General features: G+C 40.0%; 2 protein-coding genes across 8 annotated transcripts in view; one reads left to right on the forward strand and one right to left on the reverse strand.

The window, feature by feature from the left end:
- The window catches only part of uggt2 (UDP-glucose glycoprotein glucosyltransferase 2), a 42,135-nt gene extending 27,090 nt beyond the window's left edge, over positions 1-15,045 (reverse strand). For 4 of the 6 annotated variants that reach the window (XR_015118746.1, XM_086220578.1, XM_086220576.1 and 1 more), the window contains exons 1-19: positions 14,885-15,045; positions 14,367-14,506; positions 12,719-12,801; positions 12,460-12,590; positions 10,694-10,806; positions 10,348-10,525; positions 7,627-7,877; positions 7,352-7,452; positions 6,103-6,202; positions 5,625-5,685; positions 5,248-5,339; positions 4,915-5,065; positions 4,188-4,307; positions 3,089-3,174; positions 2,813-2,948; positions 2,426-2,557; positions 2,151-2,315; positions 863-986; positions 686-784 (exon numbers count right to left, since the gene is read on the reverse strand). Coding sequence is in view for 5 of the 6 variants with exons in the window: in XM_086220578.1 (XP_086076704.1) it covers positions 686-784; positions 863-986; positions 2,151-2,315; positions 2,426-2,557; positions 2,813-2,948; positions 3,089-3,174; positions 4,188-4,307; positions 4,915-5,065; positions 5,248-5,339; positions 5,625-5,685; positions 6,103-6,202; positions 7,352-7,452; positions 7,627-7,877; positions 10,348-10,525; positions 10,694-10,806; positions 12,460-12,590; positions 12,719-12,801; positions 14,367-14,506; positions 14,885-15,013 (2,392 nt within the window). In the remaining variant the exon portion in view is untranslated. The remainder of the gene's footprint in view (positions 1-685; positions 785-862; positions 987-2,150; positions 2,316-2,425; positions 2,558-2,812; positions 2,949-3,088; positions 3,175-4,187; positions 4,308-4,914; positions 5,066-5,247; positions 5,340-5,624; positions 5,686-6,102; positions 6,203-7,351; positions 7,453-7,626; positions 7,878-10,347; positions 10,526-10,693; positions 10,807-12,459; positions 12,591-12,718; positions 12,802-14,366; positions 14,507-14,884) is intronic. The other 2 variants (XM_086220579.1, XM_086220577.1) reach the window with 1 other exon arrangement.
- Positions 14,445-24,214, forward strand: part of hs6st3b (heparan sulfate 6-O-sulfotransferase 3b) — a 77,277-nt gene continuing 67,507 nt past the window's right edge. Inside the window, exons 1-2 of one of the 2 annotated variants that reach the window (XM_086220581.1) lie at positions 14,445-14,661; positions 17,281-17,761. In XM_086220581.1, coding sequence (XP_086076707.1) covers positions 14,514-14,661; positions 17,281-17,761 — 629 coding nt within the window. In that variant the 5' untranslated portion in view covers positions 14,445-14,513. Of the gene's footprint in view, positions 14,662-16,516; positions 17,762-24,214 lie in introns of those variants that run through there. The other variant, XM_086220582.1, reaches the window with a different exon arrangement.

Consider the following 24,214-nt stretch of genomic DNA (forward strand, 5'->3'; position numbering starts at 1 on the left):
TGGCTGCTCTTTCTTCTGTTGAAAGTATTTTTGAGTCTCCCTCAATATCAACCATGATGCTGACATTGCTTCTTTCTACAGAGAGCTGCTAATCCCTTCAAAGTTTAGTCATCCTTGCTATACACTGACATACTAGAAGAATACTAGCTTTAAAGCAAATGTTCAGTGTGTGTGTGTGTGCGTGTGTGTGTGTGTGTGTGTGTGTGTGAGGTAAAAGAAACCACTGAGGGTGCGCAGAGCACATTAGTGGAAATTTTGTGCCACTTGGCATGGTAACATCCCTCCCAATCAGTGAGTCAGTCAAATCAATCAGCCAGTCAGAAAAACCAGGCAGTTGTTTGGTCAGTCAGTCCGCCGTGGGAGGATGGCAATCAGCCGTAGCAGCCTCACTGAGACAGCTACTCTTCAGGCCTTATCAGTGAAATACTAGCTCTGATCACCATTTAGACTGTTGGCCGAGAGCCTGTCAGCAGAACCAGCAATTATCTCGCTTGAGGCGTCGTCTGCCTGCATCACCAGTGGTCAATTTTACATGCAGCAGTGTTGGAATCATTTCTGTTTAGATATTTGCTCATTTGACAGTTTTATCTACACTGTTGAATGAGCTCACATGGGCACAGAAAATGAGATCAATTTTAAACGTATTGGTCCAAACAAAGGAAGGAAATAAAATGTGATTTCTCACCATTATTTGTAAAGTATTTCATTCTTTTAGACACCACAGCCGTCTTGTCTCTGGAGTCCAGGTAGGAAAACACAGTTGTGTCCTCCCAGTCGTTTACAACTTAAGACATGAAAGAAAACACAGGAATAAAGACCATGTATCCACAGTGGACACTTTATTACGAGTTGTGCTAGTCACCTGGAGTGGCAGTGAAGTCGAGGTACTTGCGGTCTGTGTTTAAAATAAGAGGGTTCATCCTGGGCACCACATTGGCCTGCTCCATTAGATAATCCACCACATCCATCCCCTCAGTCAACTGACCCTGTTGGCATGAAACGAGGAGGACATGACTGCCTTCACTAAGTACTTCAACCAATAAAGATACACTGGCTCTTCAGTAATCCATATACTGAAGTGTAATGAACTGATAACATGCAGTGAAGTGTAAATATCTCTAAGGGTGTTTATAGCTCATTTGCTCTGGTCTGAATCAGCTCATGTGTTTGTAAAATTGGAGGGTTATTCCCAATCCAAGTGGACCAAAATGCAGCACTACACACGTGGGTAGGATAACTGGTCAAATGTGTCTGAGGTGGCAGTGAGACAATCGGTCCCAGATGAAGGTCCTTCGTTTGCATTTAAGTTGTACTTTTTTTCCTTCCGAGCAAACTGCTTCTGATTGTATGCAGCCTAATTACAGTGGCCATGTTGCTAAAACCTGTGGAGTTCAGCTACTATTTGAGGTTTGACGAGTTCAGATCACACAGCATATTAGAGTTTGTTTGTACCGCACCAGGACCCAGACTGAGACCACATCTTCAACAAGTCTTGTTCGAGCTGTTTTGGTAGCCATTCAGGCTCAGTTGCTGTATTACCTTTGAATTCCTCCCAATAGAAAAACAAAAACAAAACAGAAAATGCTCAAGGATTTGATTAATTTATTTAAAAACTGACTTTTTTTGGACAATTTTATACAATCAGTCTTTTATTTCCTGCTCCTTGTGTTTTGTCATTGTAGATTAGGTTTTCTTTCTTCTTCGGTAGCTCTTTTAACTATGTTCGTTATTTAGCCAAGGATTGAGTGAGATGGGGAACGAGGGGTAGGATGGAATTGCTCATTTCTGTGTGTGTGTGTGTGTGTGTGTGTGTGCATGCGTGTGTGTGTGTGAGACCTTGTGTTGCATTGTGTTTATATAAAAAGTGCCACACAAATAAAGTCAGATTGACTGATTAAATTCACTGTAAATAAACACGTATGATTTGATGGATATATTTTTATATTCTACTTATCAAAGAATATCAATGTTAACCACAATCGGATATTTACCGTAAAGTAACCCCAGATTAACCTGTAAAAATATTCCTTTTTTGTCATGAATGTACTTCTATGATTTCATCTGTGTATTCCTATTTATCGAAATGTTTGAAACAAATACACAAAACTGCAAACTGCATTCAGGAGGTTGAAAATACAGTTGTGACATACCATAAAGACAGCTCTCTGGAAGCTGGAGGTGGTGTCCATTATGTGCTGCAGGATGATGCTCTCCAGCTCATCTGGATCCATATCGTCTGGGTTCAGAGGGACTCCATTAAACAGAGCCAGAGGTAGGGCACCCAGGCCACTCTTGTTGTAGAACAATGCACCACCCTGGGACATCAAAAAACCGGACTGAATCCTTTGCTGTTGCTCTTCATCAATAAATAATCCAGTTATTTGAATTAAAACAAAAACAAGACAGAAGCACTTCATCTTCTTACCTTTCTTTTCTCATCATACTCTGATTCTATACCTAGAATCCTTTCAGCGTTGGCTTTAGGGAATTTTTTCTTCAGGTAAGCCAAAATTGTGTTCACAGACAGCATCCCCCCTTCATCTACTTTGTTGCACAACTGTAAGAAAGTGTAGCGAGTCAGATCAGATATGACAATCTTTGTGCTCAGACCCAATAATTTCAAACTATTTCAAAGAGCTTCAACTACAACCACCACCCTGACTCATGTAGACCAATAATGTTTAATGCAGTGGGATAACACACCCGACAAGAAAACAAGTGACTTCTGAGGCATGAGATGTTGAGGAAAGCGCTTTAATTATTCTTCAAGAAGAGCTTGCTAAAACAACAGAGATTTATACGATATACTTACTGAAACCATGGACATCAGAGCTTGGGATAAATCATACTCGTCTGCAATGTAATTCAGTAGTCGGTAAAACCCCACCCCCGCATCTGAGGAGCCATCAATCTCATCTTTGGTGTTGACAACGAACACATACCCAATTCTATAGAAAGTGAGCAAAACAAGGATTCAATTTGCAGGTGGAATGAGTCTGAATGAATCACTACCTAGTAAAGATTACAAATGCCAAAAGTGGACCATAAAAACAGCAACATGAGATGTGTGAGAAATCACAGCACCAACCTCAGGGGGATCTTGTGTTTGTAGAACAGCTCTGCAAGCTTCACCAGCTGGATACTTTTCTCTTGTACAGGGTCTAGGAACAGCACCTTATTACAAAATCAAAGGCATGTTAATATTCAAAATGTGGTCCGTGTTCTCTTTCGTCTGACTTCAGCCGCTGAAATGTTGTGATAAGCACCGAGTCATATGTAAAAGTGCATGGCAAAGGATTTTAGTACGGTTTAGAGGTTCTCTTTTGATGGATGCGCTAAAACACAACACAAATAACATGCAATATCCCGCCCTGCATGTCCTGAAAGACAGCGCTCTTCATAGCTTTAATGGGAGATAACCTACGGTGACACCATATGGTCGCTCCAGTCGGTCCTACACGCTTTCCCTCTATTAGAACTAATCCTCCTTTGGTGTTAGCATGCTGGTTAGTCCTCCATTCCCAGGAACTGAAATTCATTGTTTCACAGTTTTTGTAAGTAGTGACATGAAACGAGTTACAAAATTAAAAAAGTAAAGTAATTCATTTGTCTTCCATTACTGTTGAAGCATACTCCCTCCTGCCTGCAGACTGAACAACCGAAGAGAGTTGGCTGAGCTTATATTTCCCATAAACCAAGATTCCATTACATAATAACAAAGAATGACACTTCTTTACTGCATGGATAGTTTCAATGCTGCCGACACAAATCAAAAATGCTGCAATATGCCTCTATAAGCTTCAATTTTTCTAAAGTAATTCCAGTAATGCAATATGTAGGAAGAGTGTATATATTCACTTTTAGAGCTGCCCCCTACATAACAATGGGCCTTTTTCATGAAATGTAGTGGGACTTTCTTTTAAATCCTACATTCAATCTTAAAGACAGGAAGAAAAGCTGTCTATAACTCCTTCCTCCTGACATCTTGTGTACCTGTGTCTTTGATGCCATTAATATTACAAAAACAAATTTGTACATTAAGACATTTGATGAGAGGCCAGATGATCCTAATCATCAATTCCCTCTTGTACTTACAGCATCAAAATAAAGAGAACATCATCCCCTGAGTATTCTTCTACTTTTCAATACAGCTGACCCTGATTATATCTGTCATTTTGAGGACTGACCAGGTTGAAGAAATTGCGCCGGATTTGCCGGATGACTCCAGGGAAGGAGGCTCTGAGGAGCTCCTGTACACCTACTGGCCAGCTGCTGTACATCAAGTCACTCTCAATGTCATTCATCCACTGAAAATAACACAACAAAGTAAAGCTTGTTAGAGAGCGCAACTGCTACTGAGCCAAAAATCTCTGGAGCACCGTGAGGTCTCGCTGCCATGTTTTCCGTGACGCAGGTACAGCCCCTGCATCTTGGAGCCTGTTGCTGACTTTGGTTGGTGCTGGACAGTATTTCCCATGAGTTTTAAATCCAAAATCTGCTACAATGGTTCAAATTTGAGATGAAAATGTTAAACATCTTGAACTATATCGTGATTTATCAAGAAACTAGTAACTGTTTCATCCAAACTGTAGAAGACATGTAGGCTGAAATGGCAGACATCTTAGTTGACTCTGAACAGCCTTTATATCTCCTGCTGGTCTACATTTTAATGGTTTAAATCTTTATATTGCCAGAGGAGCCCAAGTGACAACTCACACATTTTTAATCTGACAGCTCTTCTTGGCTAAATTTCCAGCTTATCACTGAGCTTTCTGGCAGGCCTGATGACTGATCCCCTGATTCACATGCTGGTTTGAGCATACAAAGAAAAGGACATTTGCAATGTTGATTTGTGCCAGAATTTTTATATGTATATATATTTTTTATTTATTTATTTTTTTAACCAGGACTCACCATTATAGCTGGATGTCTGATATCTAAGGCATAGCTGTCAGCCACATGGTTAACAGGTAATCGCAGCAGTGTCCCCTGATGTTCCCCTTTTATGCCAAGGTTATGAAGACCCTCCAACACTCTGGCCTCTCCTCTTAGAATCTCCAAAATGCTACAAATGAAAAATCAAAGGTTGTAGGTTTCTTTCTTTCTTTCTTTCTTCCAGACTCATTAGTTAAGTGGGAGTGGTTTCAACATGCAGCAACCTCTGATCTTTGTTTCAGCAGGACCAGGCCATAGAAGTAAGGTTTCCAGGGGAGAGTAGACTACCGCTCCCTCCTGCTGTGTCCCTACCTGAAAGGGTTGTGAACGTCGAGATCAATGTGCAATCCGTTGATGAAGAGCTCCCCATCACCAGGGTGAACTCCAGTGGTGTCACTGAGGTGCTGAAAGAACAAGCTCAAAGTGTTAGCTGAATGCCAAAACCCCTAAATGATCGATTCCACCATTATCCCTTTTTTTCTTTCAAAAAGAAAAGCTTGTAGCTCCAAGAGTACAGCAGTAAGCAAAAAAGATATAAGGAATAAAATGTCCCAATTGATGTTATAAAAGTTATGTCATATAGATTAGATATCATCCTCTAAATAAAACTTGTGAAATGCTATCTTACTTGTGCTATCAAACAAAACCAATTTGCACCATCATGTGGGACACTGTTAATGGTATCGCACCTTTTGGTTCTCCTCAATTTCTTTTCTCATTTCCTGCTTTACGGCCACTCTTGTAAGTGATCTGTGGGAACAGTAAAACATGTACAGTCACCATCAGCTTTTCCCACACCCCCAGCTAGCAGTAAAATGCCAGTTTTAATCTTCAAAACCCTGCGGGCTCTCAAGATGGTATGTTTGCAGTCGATTCCCTGTAAACACCTAGCGCTTGCTCAGCACTTCTTGCTGTTATTACAAGTTGCCTGAGCCCCAGCAAGTAAACATCCAAAAAGTTAATTAGAGCTATGCATTACAGACGTATTTATCAAAGAGCTAATAGGAGTCACGAGGAAGTGTAATCCTGCTCGAACAAAGGGGTTACGAGGTTTTTGATAAGACATTGTAAGGCTCCAACATTCACACAGAAGAAAGGAGAGCAATGTTGGAATAGTACCAGGTGTGTTAGCCACTTAGAGACACAAAATGAGATGAATTTTCTAACCTGGCTTTGCTTGGAAAGTTTTGACTGAGGTCTCGCATTATCTTCAAAGCATCATGCTTTGGCACGGACATGATTCTGGCAGCTGCTTGGAAGCTTAGATCTGCAAAAATTAAATAATCAAGTCAACAATATTTCTGCTTCTAAAAGAAATCAGAGGAGGCTACATCAACTTGGCACAATACTAATGACTAGAGTAAATTTGTTTCATTGTTGGTGAAATTCTTCAATGTAATTATGCTGCACATGCCCCCTCAATTTTTAATTCTGGCAGTACGACTGTGAATGTGCCAGAAATACATGCATGTGTATATTTGTATTCATATCAGTCTATGTATGCACACAAGATGTGGCCTTGGTGTTCACTTAAAAAAAAACAAAAAAAAAACGGTTCGAAAACATTTTGTCTGCTTAATTTTCAGGCTTAATTTGAGTTCTGTCACCGTCCTCCTCAAACTCACGTGTGTCCACACATTCAAATGTTGTGTTAAGTTATTGCTCGTGACAACAGAACACTCCCTGCTGCTGCAGCATCATTTCAAAAAAAGCTACTTAGCAAAAAACAAAAAACGACTTTAGTTTTATTTATCAAGTAGTCACAGGAAATGCAACGTGTGCTATGGATCACTTGAAATATTGCAGAGAAATGGAAGAGGGAAGAGCCGAAGGGAGCTGTTAGAAGAAGAGCTGCAGGCAACAGGCTGCAACTTCAACTTCTTTGTAAAGTAAACAACTCATTTCTCCGAGCTCTAATTCACATGCGCATCATAAAATCAGATCACAGTCGCTCACAGAATGATGGTTGAAAAAGTTAGTGTTTGGCTTCTTTATTCCGGAACAGCCTTTGCCGTAACCAGAAACTCGAAATGACAGAAAATTGGCAATTTTGTGTATTATGGGAGAGCGCCCAGATGAAAAAGAATTTAAGACATTTTAAATGCCAGTCATTAAACGAAATGAAAAAACTGAAATCAAGATGTAGATTGCTGTGAAAACTCCAATGTATTCCATTTCATTTCAGACAGCAATTTCTGTGCAGAACACTTTTTTTTTTTTTTTTTTAATATTTGTTTACATCACTGGTTGGGAAGCATTGTCAGCCACAGAGTCGGTACTCTGTATGTGCTGTAACTTCAAAGCTAAAACAAAAATTGAAATTGTCACTGTCAGGGACAGCATACACCAAATGTACAAGGGCAATTATCTTTTCTTGAGATTACTGAACAACAATCCTGAGACGGAACGTTCATACCTTGCAGTTCCCACACTTTAAGAGGGGCCATGTCATTAGTACTCTCCAGGAGATGCTTACGAAGATCAGTGAGGTGCTCTTGGAGTTCAGGGTGAGATTTTCTCAAGAGAGATGAGAGACAAAGAGAAAGATATCATAAACTTTTCTGATTTCTTTTCACCGAGTTCTACAAAGTACAGTCAGAGCCCTGGGTGCCCAGCAGCTATAACAGCGAACAGATCAAAAAGAATCTTTATGGCAATTAACATGTTTGCACTTGCACGTTCGTTACTTACTTTAATGTTCCAAAATAAAATCCTTGCACTTCATCACCGTCATCATCCTCTGCATTTATAACTGTCTTTGAATCTATTAAGTCAAACATTAGGGGTAAATTGCCTGACAGAAAGCAAGGTTTAACTCGGACTGTTTGATAAATCACCCACTGACCTTTTACTTCAGTGTCATCCACCGCTTTGTATTCTGTGCTTTTGATGGCTAATTCAACACCATACCCTGATAGAAACATCTTTTGTGGCTTTGGATTCTGTTCCGAATGAAAAAATAAAATCATAGTTTGAATGAATAACGGTACAAACTTCTGTTTACGTGCACATGACTGCCAAAAAGTACTGTGATTAGCATCAACACTAGTGGTGAACCATCAATCCAAAAATAATTTCAAGCTAGATGTCAATATGCGCAATTGTATAGCTGTGGAAACTGGTTTAATATTTTTGAAAAACACCCCGCACATGGTTTTGCAACATATATTTTATATCATTACTATTGATTTAATACAGTAAAAAAGTCCTGCACAAATGTTTGTTTTTGCATAGTTTTTTTTTTTATAAGAGTTTAAATTTGTTTGGTATGCTGAATACCAAAATGAAACAGAACACGCTCTTAACCCACGCCGCACACATAATGCCACCTGCCAACCGTCATAGATCACTTACATAGTGTCCCATGTGTTTATGATATCACAAATTGCAATACTGTGCCCAATTATTGTGGTATGACTTTCTTTTCTTTTCTTTTTTTTTTTTTTTTTTTTTTAAATCGAAACCCTCCCAAAGGTTCAACCCTTTGGCATAAATGCAACAGAACGCCTCTTCTTCTTCCACTTAGTCAGATTTATGTCCTACTAGATTTGCCTCATAAAGGTATATGAAGTTAAAATGTCTATAAAAAAGCATTAAGTATCATATTTTTGCCACAAAGCAGTAGACTAAAGTGCAGACATGTGAAAATGATGACTTGTCTCTTCTAGCTGGAGAAGTGGGGAGGGAACTTTAACACAGAGTAGGATGACAAACATCAGCTGAGGTGGTGTGAAGCACACCGATATTATTGGAGTCAATATCACTGGGAACTATAAACTATGTCTTGCCATTTGTCAGCGTGATGGGAGAATTCGGGTTTAGCCGAAGCAAAGGGAGAGTGAACAGTCTGGTGGTACTCTGTAAAGGGTAAAGTCTGGTGTAGGTGGATATCTGTCTAGTCCTTTCTCCAACTAAGCACCATTTTTGAATGAGTCACAATGATACACACAAGGCTTTAATGCTCTGTTTTTAGCCATGGAGTGAATATCTGCTACACGACCTCTCAAATGTGTTTGATCCACAAGTTTCCTGTTTAGCGCAAATGGGTTTTTTTTTCAATGCCGCTGTCAGACAATGCCATAAATGATTCTCTTGTGGGAGACAAACATGTGAACTTGCTGCCATATACAGCCAGAGGTTCTGTGACAACCTTGAAACTAATGTCTGCCAGATTCAAAGCCTTTCACATTCAGAGTTCTTTCCCTCCCACACTCGTACTTTCTTCCACACACGTGAGAAATGTACCTTTCATTCCTTTAGAAATAAACTATTATCCCAATGACAAGTTTGCAACAAGTAGGTGTTAGTCTTTTCTTGAGCACTCTGCAATAATACAATCCGCTCAGTCCATTGTTCTGATAGGTACGGTCAGTTCATCAATTCATCAATTATAGTAGCAATCTACATCAATTCTTATACTCGAGGAATTGCTTCAGTTTATTTCATCGGGTAAAAAAAAAAAGACTACATTCGAAATGAAAACGCCATATTACAATCCTATCACTTCCTCTAATTACTTAAGATTTATAGTTTCCTGTTGACCAGGGTAAAAGTAAAAAGGTTAAATGTGTCATGCGTCTGCTTTAGTGAAATGGGACTAGTCATTACTTTGACATCATTAGCATCAATCTTGTTCTTTTATTGTTGTAAGGCACACGTACAGAGGACTGATATAGTGCTATGTCACACGTGTAATCAATGCCAATCACTAGAACCTCAATGTCAGTGAACCAATGAGCCTGTAGAGGACCAGAGAAACAGGAGGTCCATTGTTCTGGTTCTTATTCAGGGAGAGGAAGTAAAACAGGGTGGACACAAAACGAGTCCAATCAATTAAAAAAAACTAAACTGGACTCTGACACCTTCTTCAGAGGGGACCGATCGGACCGCTTTTCCTGAGTCAACACAAATAGTTGTGCTAAATTAAAATAGTTTCCCTGAAAGTGTTCTTGAGATATCACGAGGATGCATGAACAGCGCGTAAATAAAATGCCTCTAACTGCAGCTGTCACCGGCACAGGGGTACAAGAACCAACAAAATATACGTCTGTTTCCGAACACTCGGAGATATGGCCATCACATCTACAGCTCTGAAAACAAATCCTTTATGTGTCAGTCATTTTCTTAAACAGCTGGGCATTTGAAGCTTTAGTAAACACGAAGCCATATGAACGCCGCATTTATTCATTTCCGTCACAAATTACCATTCATATGGCGAACCAGTGAGTATTTACCAAAAGAAACGGTGTGCGTAGTCTTGGCTCAAAATAAACTAGAAGCTGTGGTTAATTATCAAGGGAAAATGTCACTGCACAATTTTTTTTTCTCCCTAACAAGGATGTCTGTTAACTCCAGCTTTGACTGCATAGATGTATCTGTTCATGAGATCGGACCAAAAGAGGAAAAACTCACCGCTACAAAATGTCGCAGGACATATGTGAGAGTTCCCTCGGCAGCCTTCTCTGACAGCACCTTATGGAAGGAGGTGAACTTCTTGGTTCCAATCTCAGCATAAAGGATCACAATCGGCACGTCTGTTTTATTGACCCCTGGATATGTGTGATCGTTCTTGAACAAATAGGGTTTTGGCCTGAAAGCATTTGAAAAATTGTTATATTAAAAACATTTGAGAACCAGATAATATATTGTAATGTTCAAGGTCAAAACAGTCAGCAGGAGCATTACAGAATTACATTCCAAAAGTAAATCACTTATCAGTCTGGTGAGTTTATCCACAGAGGAGAACATTCTGAGTTACCTGCCTGCAGCTGCCTTCAGGAGCTTCTTAATGTCCTTCGTACGGCAGCTGAGTTGACCATGGATGGAGACAAAGGCAGGGCAGGCCTCAGGCGGAGGCTCATCGCTGGCTATCTGTGAAGCAACGGGAATGTTTAGAAGATAAGAATATAAACTCCAACAGCGCCACCAGGGTTTGATGTTTTCCCACACAGAACGACCATTATGATGCAAACTGGATAAGAAGAAAAAAAAATACATGGCAAATGTATTAAGTACAGATCCAGCATTAGCTCCTATATCTTTAACATGGATCGTCACAAATTAATCTTCCGTACCTAAAATACTCTCCAACATGCTTTGAGCAAACACTTTTTCAAGTCTAAGCACAAGTGTAATCACCAACTAACTGATTTACACTGTGAGCCACAACACTTCTTTCCTCTGCCCAAAGGCTTCGGCGTGTACAAAAACGTGTCTCTTCATTTTCTCTTCAAGGCTTGTACTCAGTCGTGTACACAGTAAAATTAAATAATGGTCTTTTAACATGTGCTTTTTTAATACAAAACCCCCAAAATAAAGGCGCCCGCGGCATGCCCCCCCCCCCCCCCCCCCGATTATCCTTGGAAACAATGAGTGCCTTTTTAATGTTTTTATCTGGGAATCATCTTAAAACCTCCGTCTGTGTCTCACTACTCTTCTGGGAAGTCCCAATCTTCACCCTGACTTAACATTTACCCCTCTCTTTAGTGTTCTCAGTCTAAAGCAGGTTTGGCCTCTCTGTGCCTTCCCTCTCTTCTCCCTCCCACTTTCCCTACCAAACCATTATTAATTCTTACACCTCCTCCAGGGTGTTGTCCCTCTCTGCTATCAACCTCTTCTATATCGAGCAAATGTGGTACTTACAACGCCTCTGTAGGAAAAATGATATCAGAGTAAATCTCAGAATTCATCTGTCGTCTCTCAGCAAGATTAGGGCTGGACTACTTAATACCGCTACACATATCAAAGATATTTATGTGTGAAATGTTACGAGAAACTTTGGGTTATTACGCATTTAAGAGTTCACACAATAACAGCGTGCAATAAGAAAAGCAATTAAAACAATTTGGATCACCGATGCCTGCTCTGTCACTGGATCCACTTAAGATAATTGTCCTTGTACATGCTTATTATCTGAGGAGGCAATTTTGTCAGGGATGTGAGAAAAATAGCAACTGGCCTACAGTATTTCAAACAGTGTTTTTCGGAATAATCACTGTAATATAAAAAAGCAACTGAGAAAGTAATGACTGTAGGATGCTCAGGATCAACAGAGAATGACTGCACCTGAAATCATAGCCTATTTACTATGTTTTGCACGATAATTACAGTCCGCCTTTATCTTTGGGTGTCTGGATGGAGTGTGAAACTATATCTATAATTGGACCAACATATGTAAAAAAAAAAACTCTTCATAATTCCACAAAGCAACAATAAAATGTGTGCTCATGTGTGCTACTTTCCTACAAATAATTCAACAAAGCAGTGCGTCACATTTAATAAATGTGAAATTACTGTTGTGTGATGCGATACATATCTCTGGGTCCAAAATCTGAATTTATAGCTCACTATTGAGCGTTTATCATGTGCTGAGAATAAAAGAGAAGGGAGTTATATAGGACAGCGCAAATGAAAATCCGTGTAGCAGGAAATGTATGCGGCTCTCCTGCAAATAGTAATATTTCCAGGCTGCCTGTGAGAAAGCATTGCAATACCTGACTGCACACTATTTTGATCACAACATACCTGCTGGAATGCATGAACAGCTGGTGAGTAGAAGCGTAGCGCAAGAGCAAACTTGAGGAGATTTACTTGAAGATCTGAGAGGAATTGGCCGGCCTTCTTAATAATTAAGTTGTAGTACGAGCGGACAGACTCTGTGAAACACATCGTTAGGAACAATAAGGCTTTTTTGAGGCGAAGCACAACTGATGTGGTGCTATTAAATGATTTACAACCTGTTCTAATCCACCTTAGTGTTCTGTTGTGGTATAAGAAAACATACCTCCTTGCTTGTATACGGTGAGCTCTTTCACCGTGTCAACAAACTGCCAGAATCTGTCGTTCCCATCTTCTCCAATAAACTCACTGCACAGGAAAAACAAGTGAAATCAAACCTATTATTAGTCTGTAGGTAACTTCTTGGTTTTAGTTAATTAGAGCCGCAGATCCAGAGAAACGTGTAATCTGGATTCAAATAAGCAAAGACAAATGAGCACTCTGGGTCAAGATATAATTATAGCATATTGTCTCCATTTTTTTCCCCCATTATGTCAGCAATGAAATGTCAAAATAGGGCTCAACAAATGTATCTTTTGGCAGATTTGCAGATTGCCAATTTCCTCACTGAGGGACAAAAAAGGTTTTACATGTCTTATATATCGCCCATTACTGGCACATCACCGATATTTTGCATCAGCGCATGTTTTTCAAAAACTCGCTAACGTCAAAAACTTACTTACAGAACGAACAATGCAGAAATCCAGTTTACTATAAGTGCGGATGTTTATTTTACTATTGATCTTATTATCAGTGATCAAGTGACTATCAGTAAAAAACAACCACTGTTTATTTTATTATTTATTTTGGTCTCTTTTTAAATTGTCATCTTTGACAATGTTGAATATCTTTTAATAAAGTATGTTATTTGTTTAACAAATTACCCTCCTACTATGACATAGTCCTACGAGTACAACATTGGCGCACAAGTACCATGGAAAGATTTTTAAAGTCCACGGTGGATAAAATATACAAAATAAGTGTAATTTAATAACACATATTTGAAGAACTAGTATGAGGTCATTTTGGACCTCATCTGTCTTTGTTAATTCAAGGTTAATGTTCCCCACTTGTGTTTAATCACACAGAAATACTACAATGTTTGTCTGACATACAGAAAAACAATCGTAATTACCACATTACAACCCCCCCCCCCCCGTGCTTCTCCCACATTAAATGTCAAATAAAGATTTAAACAAATGATGAAATATTTCTTATTTCACATGTTTAACTGCTGGACACACAATGTCTCGTATTTCTACACTCAGTTTTAACCGTTGCTACACCGGAGATGTAAGATTTCCACATTGTAGTTGTGTATGCTAAATTCTGGACCAGAATCTGCTGTCAAAATAGTTAAGATGTCAAAAATTTTGCTCACAGGATCGCCTCTTTAAATCTGAACACAAAGAACATGTACACTTTCACCAAAGAATGTGAAAACAGCCTTCTATAGTCAAACTCTGCACATTCATCCATCCACGCAGTGATGCTAAACCATTCAACTGTGGGAACAGGAGGAAACACATTTTTGCCCAGAGGGAAGCATTAATGTCATGCACATTTATCCTAGACAGTTTTGGAAATTACAGTCCTCATTATTTGTAATTTATACAAAATTATGGTGTAACCTAACATAAAATCTGCATAATTTTTTCACATTTCAAGGGTGACAGTTTTTATCCTGAAACCCAGGTCACGTCCTCTTTACAACAACCTAGAGAAATTTAAATTCTATAATTAAATGCTGATATGCTAAAATGTTCGGGGCAGATACTTGTATTCTAAACGCAATATATCGAATTACATTTATATAAAAAGACAGGTGGGCTAGTTAAATATGTCAAACATGCATGTCAATGAGTAGGTAATACCTTGTCTCCAAAAGGAAAGGCATCATGTGCCACTTAGCCTTTAGACTGGCAGTGACGCCTTTGGGTGCAGATGTGACGTTCGGCGTGTTCAGTAGGAGCAACAGTGACAGCAAAATTAGGTTCCTCATCATCTCAAGATACTGTAACATGAGAGCAAACACGCAACGGCATCAGTGCGCTAATATTACTTTGCCTTTGAGGGGTGCCAGAGTCAGCGTGCCACGTAGTGACTTCAAGTTGACCGCAACACTGGAGCACAGACAAGTACGAGACACACCAAACAGAGGCAGGGAAGGTACCGAACAATCACAGTCAGTCGCATATATCATTACCAAAAGTAAAATCCAAGTCAAATAATTCAGAAGTTTACTTATGACAAGCACTGAAGTAGGATGAGACAGTGCAGTGGTGCTGTAAACAGTTGATCAAGCTCGCTGGCTACAAACACAAATCGTTATCAGTTAGAATAAAAGCAACATACAACTAGTTTACTGTGTTTCCAATGAAATGCCCCTCACCCCGTTATTGATGCTGACCGTCTCCATACAAAGTAAGGGGGCTTCCGGTAGGTATTTTGGGCAGCTAACAACCGTGGATGTATCGCTAGCAACGCGTACGGCTAGCGAGATGCCGGGGTTGCCGTGCATTGCTGTGGCACGCGCTGACCGTTATTCGTGAAACAAATCCAAAACTAAAACAAAAAACCCCAATATATTATTTCAGACGCGTTTTTTTCACCCCCTGTACTCATAAACGAACAAATACGAACTTTGAACGACATAAAATTCTCTATTTTAGTTTGGTTTTATTCTGGCACATCCGCAGGCAGCTAAAGAGACTGAACAGCAGCTCAAATATTTTCCCACCAATCACCAGAGCGTGTAGCGCGCTGCCGAGTGAGCTGAAGTCACATTACAGCTCCCGTCAGAGTCCCCATGAAATATTAAATGATTACAGCGTTTTAAATGATGAGCTCGTGTTCAACTGTGTCCCAAACAATTCACATTATAGACGCGTAATTAAAAATAACGTAGGTTAGTGTTGTTTATAATCACATATCCAAGTCAAATTGACCGTCTTGCAGTTACATCTATAAAGTAAGTGGATTTACAATTCCATGCTTTTTCGTGTCTTGTCACACATTTTCACGGCCAGACATTCTCTGTAACCCCCGTTAACACATGAGAAATAAATCCATCTCAGATTGAAGCATTATGAATTGTTTTGACTCAGCATAAACAAAATGATGATGATAACCTGTAGCCCAGAGGTCTTTTTAAAGTCAGTCCTAACTGAGCCACATATTTAGATGTTTGAGAGACAGATTTCTATGAATTTAAAACAAAAAATTCTGTCATTTTGCTATTTTCAGATTCTGAGACTTTGTCAAGTTTTTCGTGATTGTTTGAACTCTGGAGAGACAAATCAAAAAGAGTGGCCTAAATATGTACTTTAAAGGCAGAAAACACCAAAATAGCATAAACAATTAGCAAGAAAAAGGCATGTTAATTGAAAGATTTCCTTTTTTAAATATTTCCATCAATTTTGAAACCTGACAAGACTGCTGATGACATCATCAGGGGCTATTTTCTGACACAGGGCATCTCTTGCTTTTCAACATGTGCAAAGTGATCCGAGTTTTTAAAATTGGTGAAGTGGCCTTTTAAACTTATGTTTAATTCATGTGAAGCCCTCTGCTTTTCAGTAGAAAACTTGGGAAGTAGCCTGTTTATGACCTTTTAAATACTGATTTTTTTCTAAGTTAATAATAACATGTTAGATAGATAGATAGATAGACAGACTGATAGATGGATAGACAGACAGATAGATAGATAGATAGATAGATAGATAGATAGATTGATAGATGGATGGATGGATGGATGGATAGATAGATAGATAGATAGATAGATAGATAGATAGATAGATAGATAGATAGATAGATAGATAGATAGACAGACAGAGATAGATAGACAGACAAACAGACAGACAGACAGACAGATAGATAGATAGATAAACAGATAGATAAACAGATAGATAGAGAGATGGCAGCTATAGGCAGGTGGATCTGCTATCTCTCTCATCATCAAAGGTCACACTCATGCGCTTCAAAATGTAACAGCGGATTTGGAATCCATCTGAGGCTAAATCTCTGTGTTGTCTCAGTCCGGCGTCCGTGTGGGCTTCTGGCTTGTGTAAAATAAGATTATGAGCTGGACGGGATGGGATGTAGAGCAGCCCCAGCACGACAAGAGCATGACGCCTATTAGTCGGCGGGGATGCAGCAGCAGCAGCAGCGGCAGCAGCAGCATCCTCTGCTCCAGTCAGTCAGACCGCCTCTACCCGCCAGCCAGGCTGCAGGATGCTGCCGGGGGATCCAGCGCATCAGTCCGAGCCGGGAGACATTTCGGTTTAGAGAAGTATCACCGGGATGAACACTGCGGCTTAATCAGCGGAGAACAGAAAGAACAGAACTAAAAAAAAAAAAAAAAAAACTACAAAAAAAAAACTCCTCATCTGCCTCGCTTTCAACTTGATTTTCACGCAGTGGAGTCGCGGATGCTGCAGCTTCACCGGCTTTATAAGTTGAGCAGACAACATTTTGAATGCCATGACTCTTGACTTTGGGGTAGATGCAGACGGCGGGCAATATCGCACAAAAGACAAGGTGCAGCATTTTGGAAAGCTAAAGGTGGACTTCCACCAAGGTCCCTTTGTCCAGATGTGGAGGGTGTGTTACCTGATCAACATGTGGCACCAATAATAGTCACCTTGAGTCAGTATGGAGGAGTATTCCTGAACAAGGTGCTGCTTATTATTCACAGTAATGGAATGAAGACTAATCTTGATATGATGGATGATAAATCCAGCAAGCTCATCTTGGTTCCTATTCTGGCTATCCTTTTTGTTATGATAGGTTACCAGTATATATGTCCCGCTGGAAGCAATTCGTGCCACTTAAAAACTGAGGACACGGTCAGGGGGGTGAGTCTGCTCTCCATTCCGTACCAGGACACCGATGATTTCTACCGAGACCAGGACCTGGAGGACGACATCCCCTCTAAACTACCGTCCAAATTCAACTTCACGGAGAGAGACCTTGACAGACACGTGGAGTTCAACATCAAAGGAGACGACGTAATAGTGTTTTTGCACATTCAGAAAACCGGAGGAACCACTTTTGGGAGGCATTTGGTGAGGAATATCCGTTTGGAGCAGCCGTGCGACTGTAAACCCGGACAGAAGAAATGCACATGTCACCGGCCAGGGAAGGAAGAATCATGGCTCTTCTCCCGGTTCTCTACTGGATGGAGCTGCGGGCTGCATGCGGACTGGACCGAGCTGACAAACTGTGTACCTGTCATTATGGATAAGAAGGAGACCCAGAGGAATAGAAGGTAAAGTCCGTGTGTTTTTGGGAATGAGCTAAGCATCCTTTGCAGCCCCTTAAGGGCCACAGAGGATGTCCCCATCTTATATTCAAAATTAAACTTTTATGTCATTTTGCGTAACCAACTGTCTTGAGGCTAATTTCACCTGGAAGTAAGGAACCAAAGAGCTCTCTTCATAGTCAAAAATCAACTTTTATGGCATTCTTCAACGCATATTAAGTCTAAATATTGCAAATGATATTGAATTTGTATTTGTTGGAGAAGAGAGGAATGCATCGAGGATCGATATGATACTGCTAAAACATTGAACACTTCCTATGACCACGAGCTGTAAAATTATCCTGATTTTATGTCAGCCTCTCATCATGAGCTGTTAACAGTTTCGATACTAATCTTGAGTGTAAAATGCTCCTTCAGTGATTGTCAGTATAGATTGTGCCTTTGGACACACACACACACACACACACACACACACACACACACATCCATAAAGATAATTTAAGGAGTTAGAGACAGATTTCGTTCACTGTTTTTTTTTCTTTCTTTTTTAATTGCTGCAGATAAAAGCATCAATTTCCGATCAACAGCAGTGTTTGACCCACACACAATTCGGCCTGAATGCCTGCATTTATGTCAAGCTCTTAATGCTCTTGTTTGCTGACAAGAACCAGTCCAGTGAGTTCAAATTACTCCAGCACGTTTGGTAGTTGCACGGATGTTATCCGAGAGGAGAAAACTGTTTTCTCTCATATAATTTCTGTCGTAATTGCAGTCGAAAAGAAACACATCTGACATTTCTTCTAAAGATTTACCAACAGGGATTATTGAAAGGAACTAGTCTGCAGGACACAAATGTGTTTTGTTACATGCGTTTATTGTCTCTCAAGCCTTTAAATGACATTGCACACTTATAAACACATTAAAGCTACGTCCCTCAAATTTATATTCCCTTCATCGTACACGTGTGTATCAGATGGGAAAAGCAATGACTGTGAGACTTCACTGTGCACGCCTTTAAAACATTTTCCATCTCTGTTTTGAGAGATACAATCATTCACTTAAGTAGAAGAACATGAGCACATGATTTATTTCTGCTGTGCCAAGTGTTTCCTTTACACAGAGAAGTGCTCACTGGATGCGACAGCTCTTCATTTCACAGCTGCAGCATCTACTCTGCACTTACTCTCTGTCCTTGTTCTTTAGTGGACCCACATCATCTATTCTGAGATGATTCTGCCTCAACCCGGACTGTTGGCAGACACTCGTGTTAGACCCCTCAGTAACCACATGCCGCACATGGCACACTCACAGAGGGAGATGACTAATGGTTTTATAGAAATGTAATCTTTACTGTCATTTTCTGTGTATGAGCCTTTATTAAGCATCTTAAACTGTCTTAGGTCAAAGTAAGGAAGAAAAAAAAAAGCCCTTGTCGCAACAATCCAGTTGTACAAAAGTTCTGTCCCCATTGGAATAACAATCGTATATAACTGCCAAATTCAGATGGCATGCCCTTGTTTTGTGGTTGAGAGCCTCTCAGATTGAGTGGCTGTCTCTCCCTAGTCCCTGACTCTCACCCCGCCAGCTCCTGATGGAAGTCAGGGGGGTAAAGGTGTTCGGCAGTGGCTCTGCCTGCATGGCAGTGTATGGCCTTTTCAGATGAGAGGGCACGCTGCACGGTGAACCAGCCGTGCGGCCCAGGAAAGGTCAGGCGTGTCACAATGGATCAGTGTGCATGTCCTGCGGCTCCTCCGGAGCATGCTGTCCGTCAGGGGAGAAGTGGAGCAGGCAGGCGTTCCTCCTTCAGGGGCTTCATGGAGAAACCTCTTAAGTGCTGTCTTTTTAAGTTGCCTTGTAGAGAGCCAAGTATCGCCCTGTTTGCTGAATGAACATGGCTTGTTGAGCAGGTTGTTTTCCTCTTTTGTAATATCACAGGCCTGTACTAAGGGGAGCTGTTAGAATTATTTATGATTATTACATCTTCATTAGCGTGCTTTTTGCTCCCAGGAAGCTTATTATTATTCAAAATGTGCTTTTTATCAATGAAAAAAAAAGCAAGGTCTGCATAAATCACACCTACATAAGTGTTTTGCATCTTAATAAAAGATTGTAGGTCAGTACTGTATAATATTTGATGTCGCTCTCCACTGAAGTAAGAGTGAGCTTACTGTATTTCCCTGTCACATTACCGTCTATTTCCGTCCCGGTGCAGTCGGGACATGTGAGATAAAACAGCAACACAGCTTTATTTTCTCAGCTGCAGGTCTGAGGTGAAGAAATTTGATTATTAAACATACAGCCTGAAGCGCTTGCAGTATAGGGATTTCCAATTATTCACATATAAATGTATGCATTTTCATCTTCGTTTCATAATCATGGTGTATTTTTATATTTCAAATACTGTTAAGATTCATTTTAAAGTTCTGATGCGGATGAAAATGTTTGATAATAACTCAGCTCATTTGACGGTTGCACAAAAGAACCTTTTAAAATGACTTTTGCGGACATGTCATTATCAGCAGCTTGACATCTTTTTCACATGTCAGAGAAAATGAGAACTACCACGTGAGTGCAAGGTCACCCAACCAGACTCATCCGTGCAGGAGCATTACTATTCATACAGCACAGTTCCAGCATTCAATAACACTTTTATTGAACTGGAGGCTTTTACACCTCTTCATCTTAGAGCTCAGAGTGTGAGCTCGGTGTAGAAGAGTGAGCTTAAAATCTGGAGGGGCAGAGACAAACAAGTAACCACTGACGCTACCTCCGTTTTACCACATTCTCCATCGTTTGGAGGTGAAAATATAGTAGTAAATCAAAGCTTTCAGTTTTTTTGTAGGTGGAAAACATTCAATGGAAGACTGAGATGGAAATTAGATGTTTGCAATTACAATCAGCGTCATGTTATATAGTGTGACGCTGCTGTCAGCGATGTGACAGTGTGTCTGTGGGAGCAGGAGAAGAGATTTGTCAGCCTGAATTACAGTCATGTTTTCTATTGTGTATACACTTCACACTTGTGTTTTGGGTGACAGTTAATTGTTATTTACAGTTCACAGCACACAAACCTGCTTTCACTACTGAAATGTAATTTTACTTCTCCAGAGTCTGTTTGCATCCAATGAGCTATTTTCTTTCTTTTTATTTACTGTCGACTGTCTGTTGTTTGAAGTAGTTATCTAAAAAATCACAGAGATTTTAGAGAGATTGGGTGAAACATGTGGCAGTGAGACTTAAGCAAGAGGCAATTTAGTGTTGCCGCTTTCTGGATACTGTTAAATATTCATTCAAGGCTTCCTTAATTCCTTTCAATTCAGTGCAACTTTATCAGTTACTTGGAGTACGTCATCGCCATGCCAACAATTACAATTAAAAGGGCACTCGAAGAACTCATACCTCGGCTAGCGTGAGCCAAACCCAAATTGAGAATGAAGACACGATGAGCTCACGCTGTAGTGCGTGGCTACTCTGTAAAGCGAGAGGGAGGCGAAACATTATAATATTTTGATTTAGCAAAAAAGGAGCAGACTAATGTGTGCGATCTGGTGTCAATATTTCTCCCTGCAGCCACTAGGTGGAGGTAGATAACACTCAGTTAGATTATGTTGCTGTACATCTCGTCAAGACAACATTGTAATTTCGATGTAAATCGAATGTTTGCGACTACAGGTTTACTTCCTGTTACCATTAGGTGGCGCTATGACTTAAATTCTGCTTGGATATGTCCTCAGGCCAGCAATCAAGTGACCTTTGGATAAGATCTGACTATGTGGAGTCCAGTCAGAACAGTTTTGTGTCCTGTGGTGAAATATCTAAATTTCGCCAAAGGAGCACTTTCTGATGAAAAAACTGTTCTTGGATTTGCATTGATATGTGTAATTTCAAAGGTATTAAACTTGCAATAGAACATCAGTTTTGTTGTACTCTTCATGATAGTTTTGAACCACCATCATTTTTTTTATAGCAAACCTATTTGGTTTGATCATACAGAAAAGGTACCAAACTATCTGTTCTAGTACTTGACATAAACATTTTGAAGCCTCTTGAACTTGAACTGTCAAACACCAGCACGCAATTCTTTGTTCAACAACATTTTCTACCTTCATGCGAAGGATTTAAATATTTCCTAGTTTGCGGCTGAAGTAACTCTTCTACACCAGAAATAAAAGCCTGTGCGATCATACGGTCAAAATGTGGTTTCAAAATGGTAAAATGTCCCCTTATTAATTTCAAAAAAGCTTCAAAAACACTTCTTGCCATTTTCATCACGTGGCCTTTGAAAGTCCGACATTTCCACTATTCAAAGAAAAGTGACTATAACACACACAACGAGGCTGCCAAGACAGGTACTCAACACTTAATTTGATTTCATGCTGATTTATGTGCCTCGATGCTCCAGCTGTCTCATTAGTTCACCACCTATTTAGCCATTACATTAATTTCTTGTTTCATAATAAATATCACATATCCTATATTCTTATATCCATAATCACCCATGTGGCCAAGTCAGGTATTCAGATCAGAAAAATGGGTATACATTTTTAAAGTGTTGGCTCTTTTTGGAATGCACGTACAGCTTTTTTTTTTTTCCCCCAGTGTTTAATTTTATGTTATCTCCCTCCCTTTTAACTGTGGCCTCATTCTAATTTATGCATATGCTGATGTCGGAATTTTAATCAATTATAAAATCTTCATTAGCAGCTTTCTTGTTGCTCATGCATAATGAAGGCGTAGTTCAGGACTACAAAGAAACCAAGGCCAAATGACAAGTACAATATGGACTAGCTTCTGTCCTCATTGAAAATGAGAAAGAGAGAGAGAGAGAGAGAGAGAGAGATGTGCTCTGCTGTGATTCAGGATATTGCTTTTGAGGTTTTTATTTGGTATGTGTTCAAATGTATGTATATGCAAAGAGAAAAGGGGTGAAATTTGCAGCTTAGAAGGTTCTCATAATGATTGCAAGAGTCTTTTTTCACGACTCTGTGTACAGGTTATTGGGTTTGTCATAAACTAGATGCTCTACATTTGGAAGATAAACATACATGAATGTGTTATGTGAAGGATCACCGGTGGTACTATTACTCTGTCTTTGTTTGAGAGTGATGGGAAGCCATCATATACTTGGTTCATCAGATCTCTCGTAATGACCGATTTAAATTTTTTAAAAGTGCAAAGCTAATTGTATCTCATCTACTAATTCTGTGGCTCTCCAAAATATGTCCTTTCTGTAGTATATATGTACTTTTCAAACATTTACTACAGTACCACTTTCACATCCTCTTTTAATTTCTCCAGCATTCCTACAGGAGCAATAATAGACTGTTATACTCACATGGCACAGCAATAGCATGCCCTAATCCTTGGCTAAATAACATCCCACATAATATTTTATTCATAATAATTGATGCAGAGAGGGCTACAATTACCACATAGTAGTTTCAACTTACCACTGTGATTGGTGAACCGTGCATGTCTTCCTCTCTCGGCTTCCCGCCCGTGACATCTCCCATTGTTTGGCTTCTCCCTGAATAACAATGTGGGAGGGAGTCATTGCCAAATGTTCCACCATGCTATCACTGATCTAGTTTCTTCCTTTAGGAATTTCACAATATCTTTGTTCCGTATTTTCTATCAATACAATTATGTTAAAGCTTATTGGTATTTCTGAACATTTGGTTTATTCTGCAAAAATAGATCACATGGGTCATATTTGAAATTCTAATTCGGTTGATTTATTATCATGTTATTCTCACATTTGAGAGGGTTTTCTCTCTGGGGTAGTAGGAACAGATCAGAGCACGCTTGGCCAAAAGTCCGGATCATTTGATAAGCGTCCATGGCAGATTACGTTTGAAAAGTTAGTCTGGGGAACCATTCATGCATGCTCAGGCGTGAACCGCAGCAGGTGTAGGGCAAATGGACCAAAACATGTAAGTGGACCACCATGTGGTGTAAAAAAAAAAAAAAGAATTAAGAAGAAAGAAATGAAAAAAGTAATATTTTGATTTCTCTATTTGTCACCTTGTGGATGAGCGTGAGTGGCAGTCAGCGTGAGCAACAGCAAAGGCTTCTCAACACCGCCTGTCCCCTCAGGAACGAGTGTATGCTGGCAGCGAAGGCCCATCTTATCCTTTGAGCCTCAAGGACATAGAGGAAGATGCGACGAGGCAGGCGAGAGGGTCGTGGTTGACGGGGTCTCCAAGCAGGTAGACTACCAGGGTCAACTCCATTGTCTAACTTAAACTTCCTGATTCCAGACATAAAAAAAAATGTTGTTGGTTTCAGACATGGACATATTCTCCTTCTACATGGTGATTATTGGCAGATCGCAAACCAACAAGGCACATACCGCCACCTAGTGCATCTGAGCGTATACGTTCACAAGCGTGCCGGGACATGGAGCAGCGTTGTGAGTGTCCCAGTGGACACTTTTACCAAAATGAGGTGAAATTCCCT

Source organism: Aulostomus chinensis, chromosome 12 (genome assembly GCF_037954235.1).
Source record: "Aulostomus chinensis isolate RoL2024-O1b breed Wild chromosome 12, RoL_Achi_v1.0, whole genome shotgun sequence".
NCBI classification, from domain to species: domain Eukaryota; kingdom Metazoa; phylum Chordata; class Actinopteri; order Syngnathiformes; family Aulostomidae; genus Aulostomus; species Aulostomus chinensis.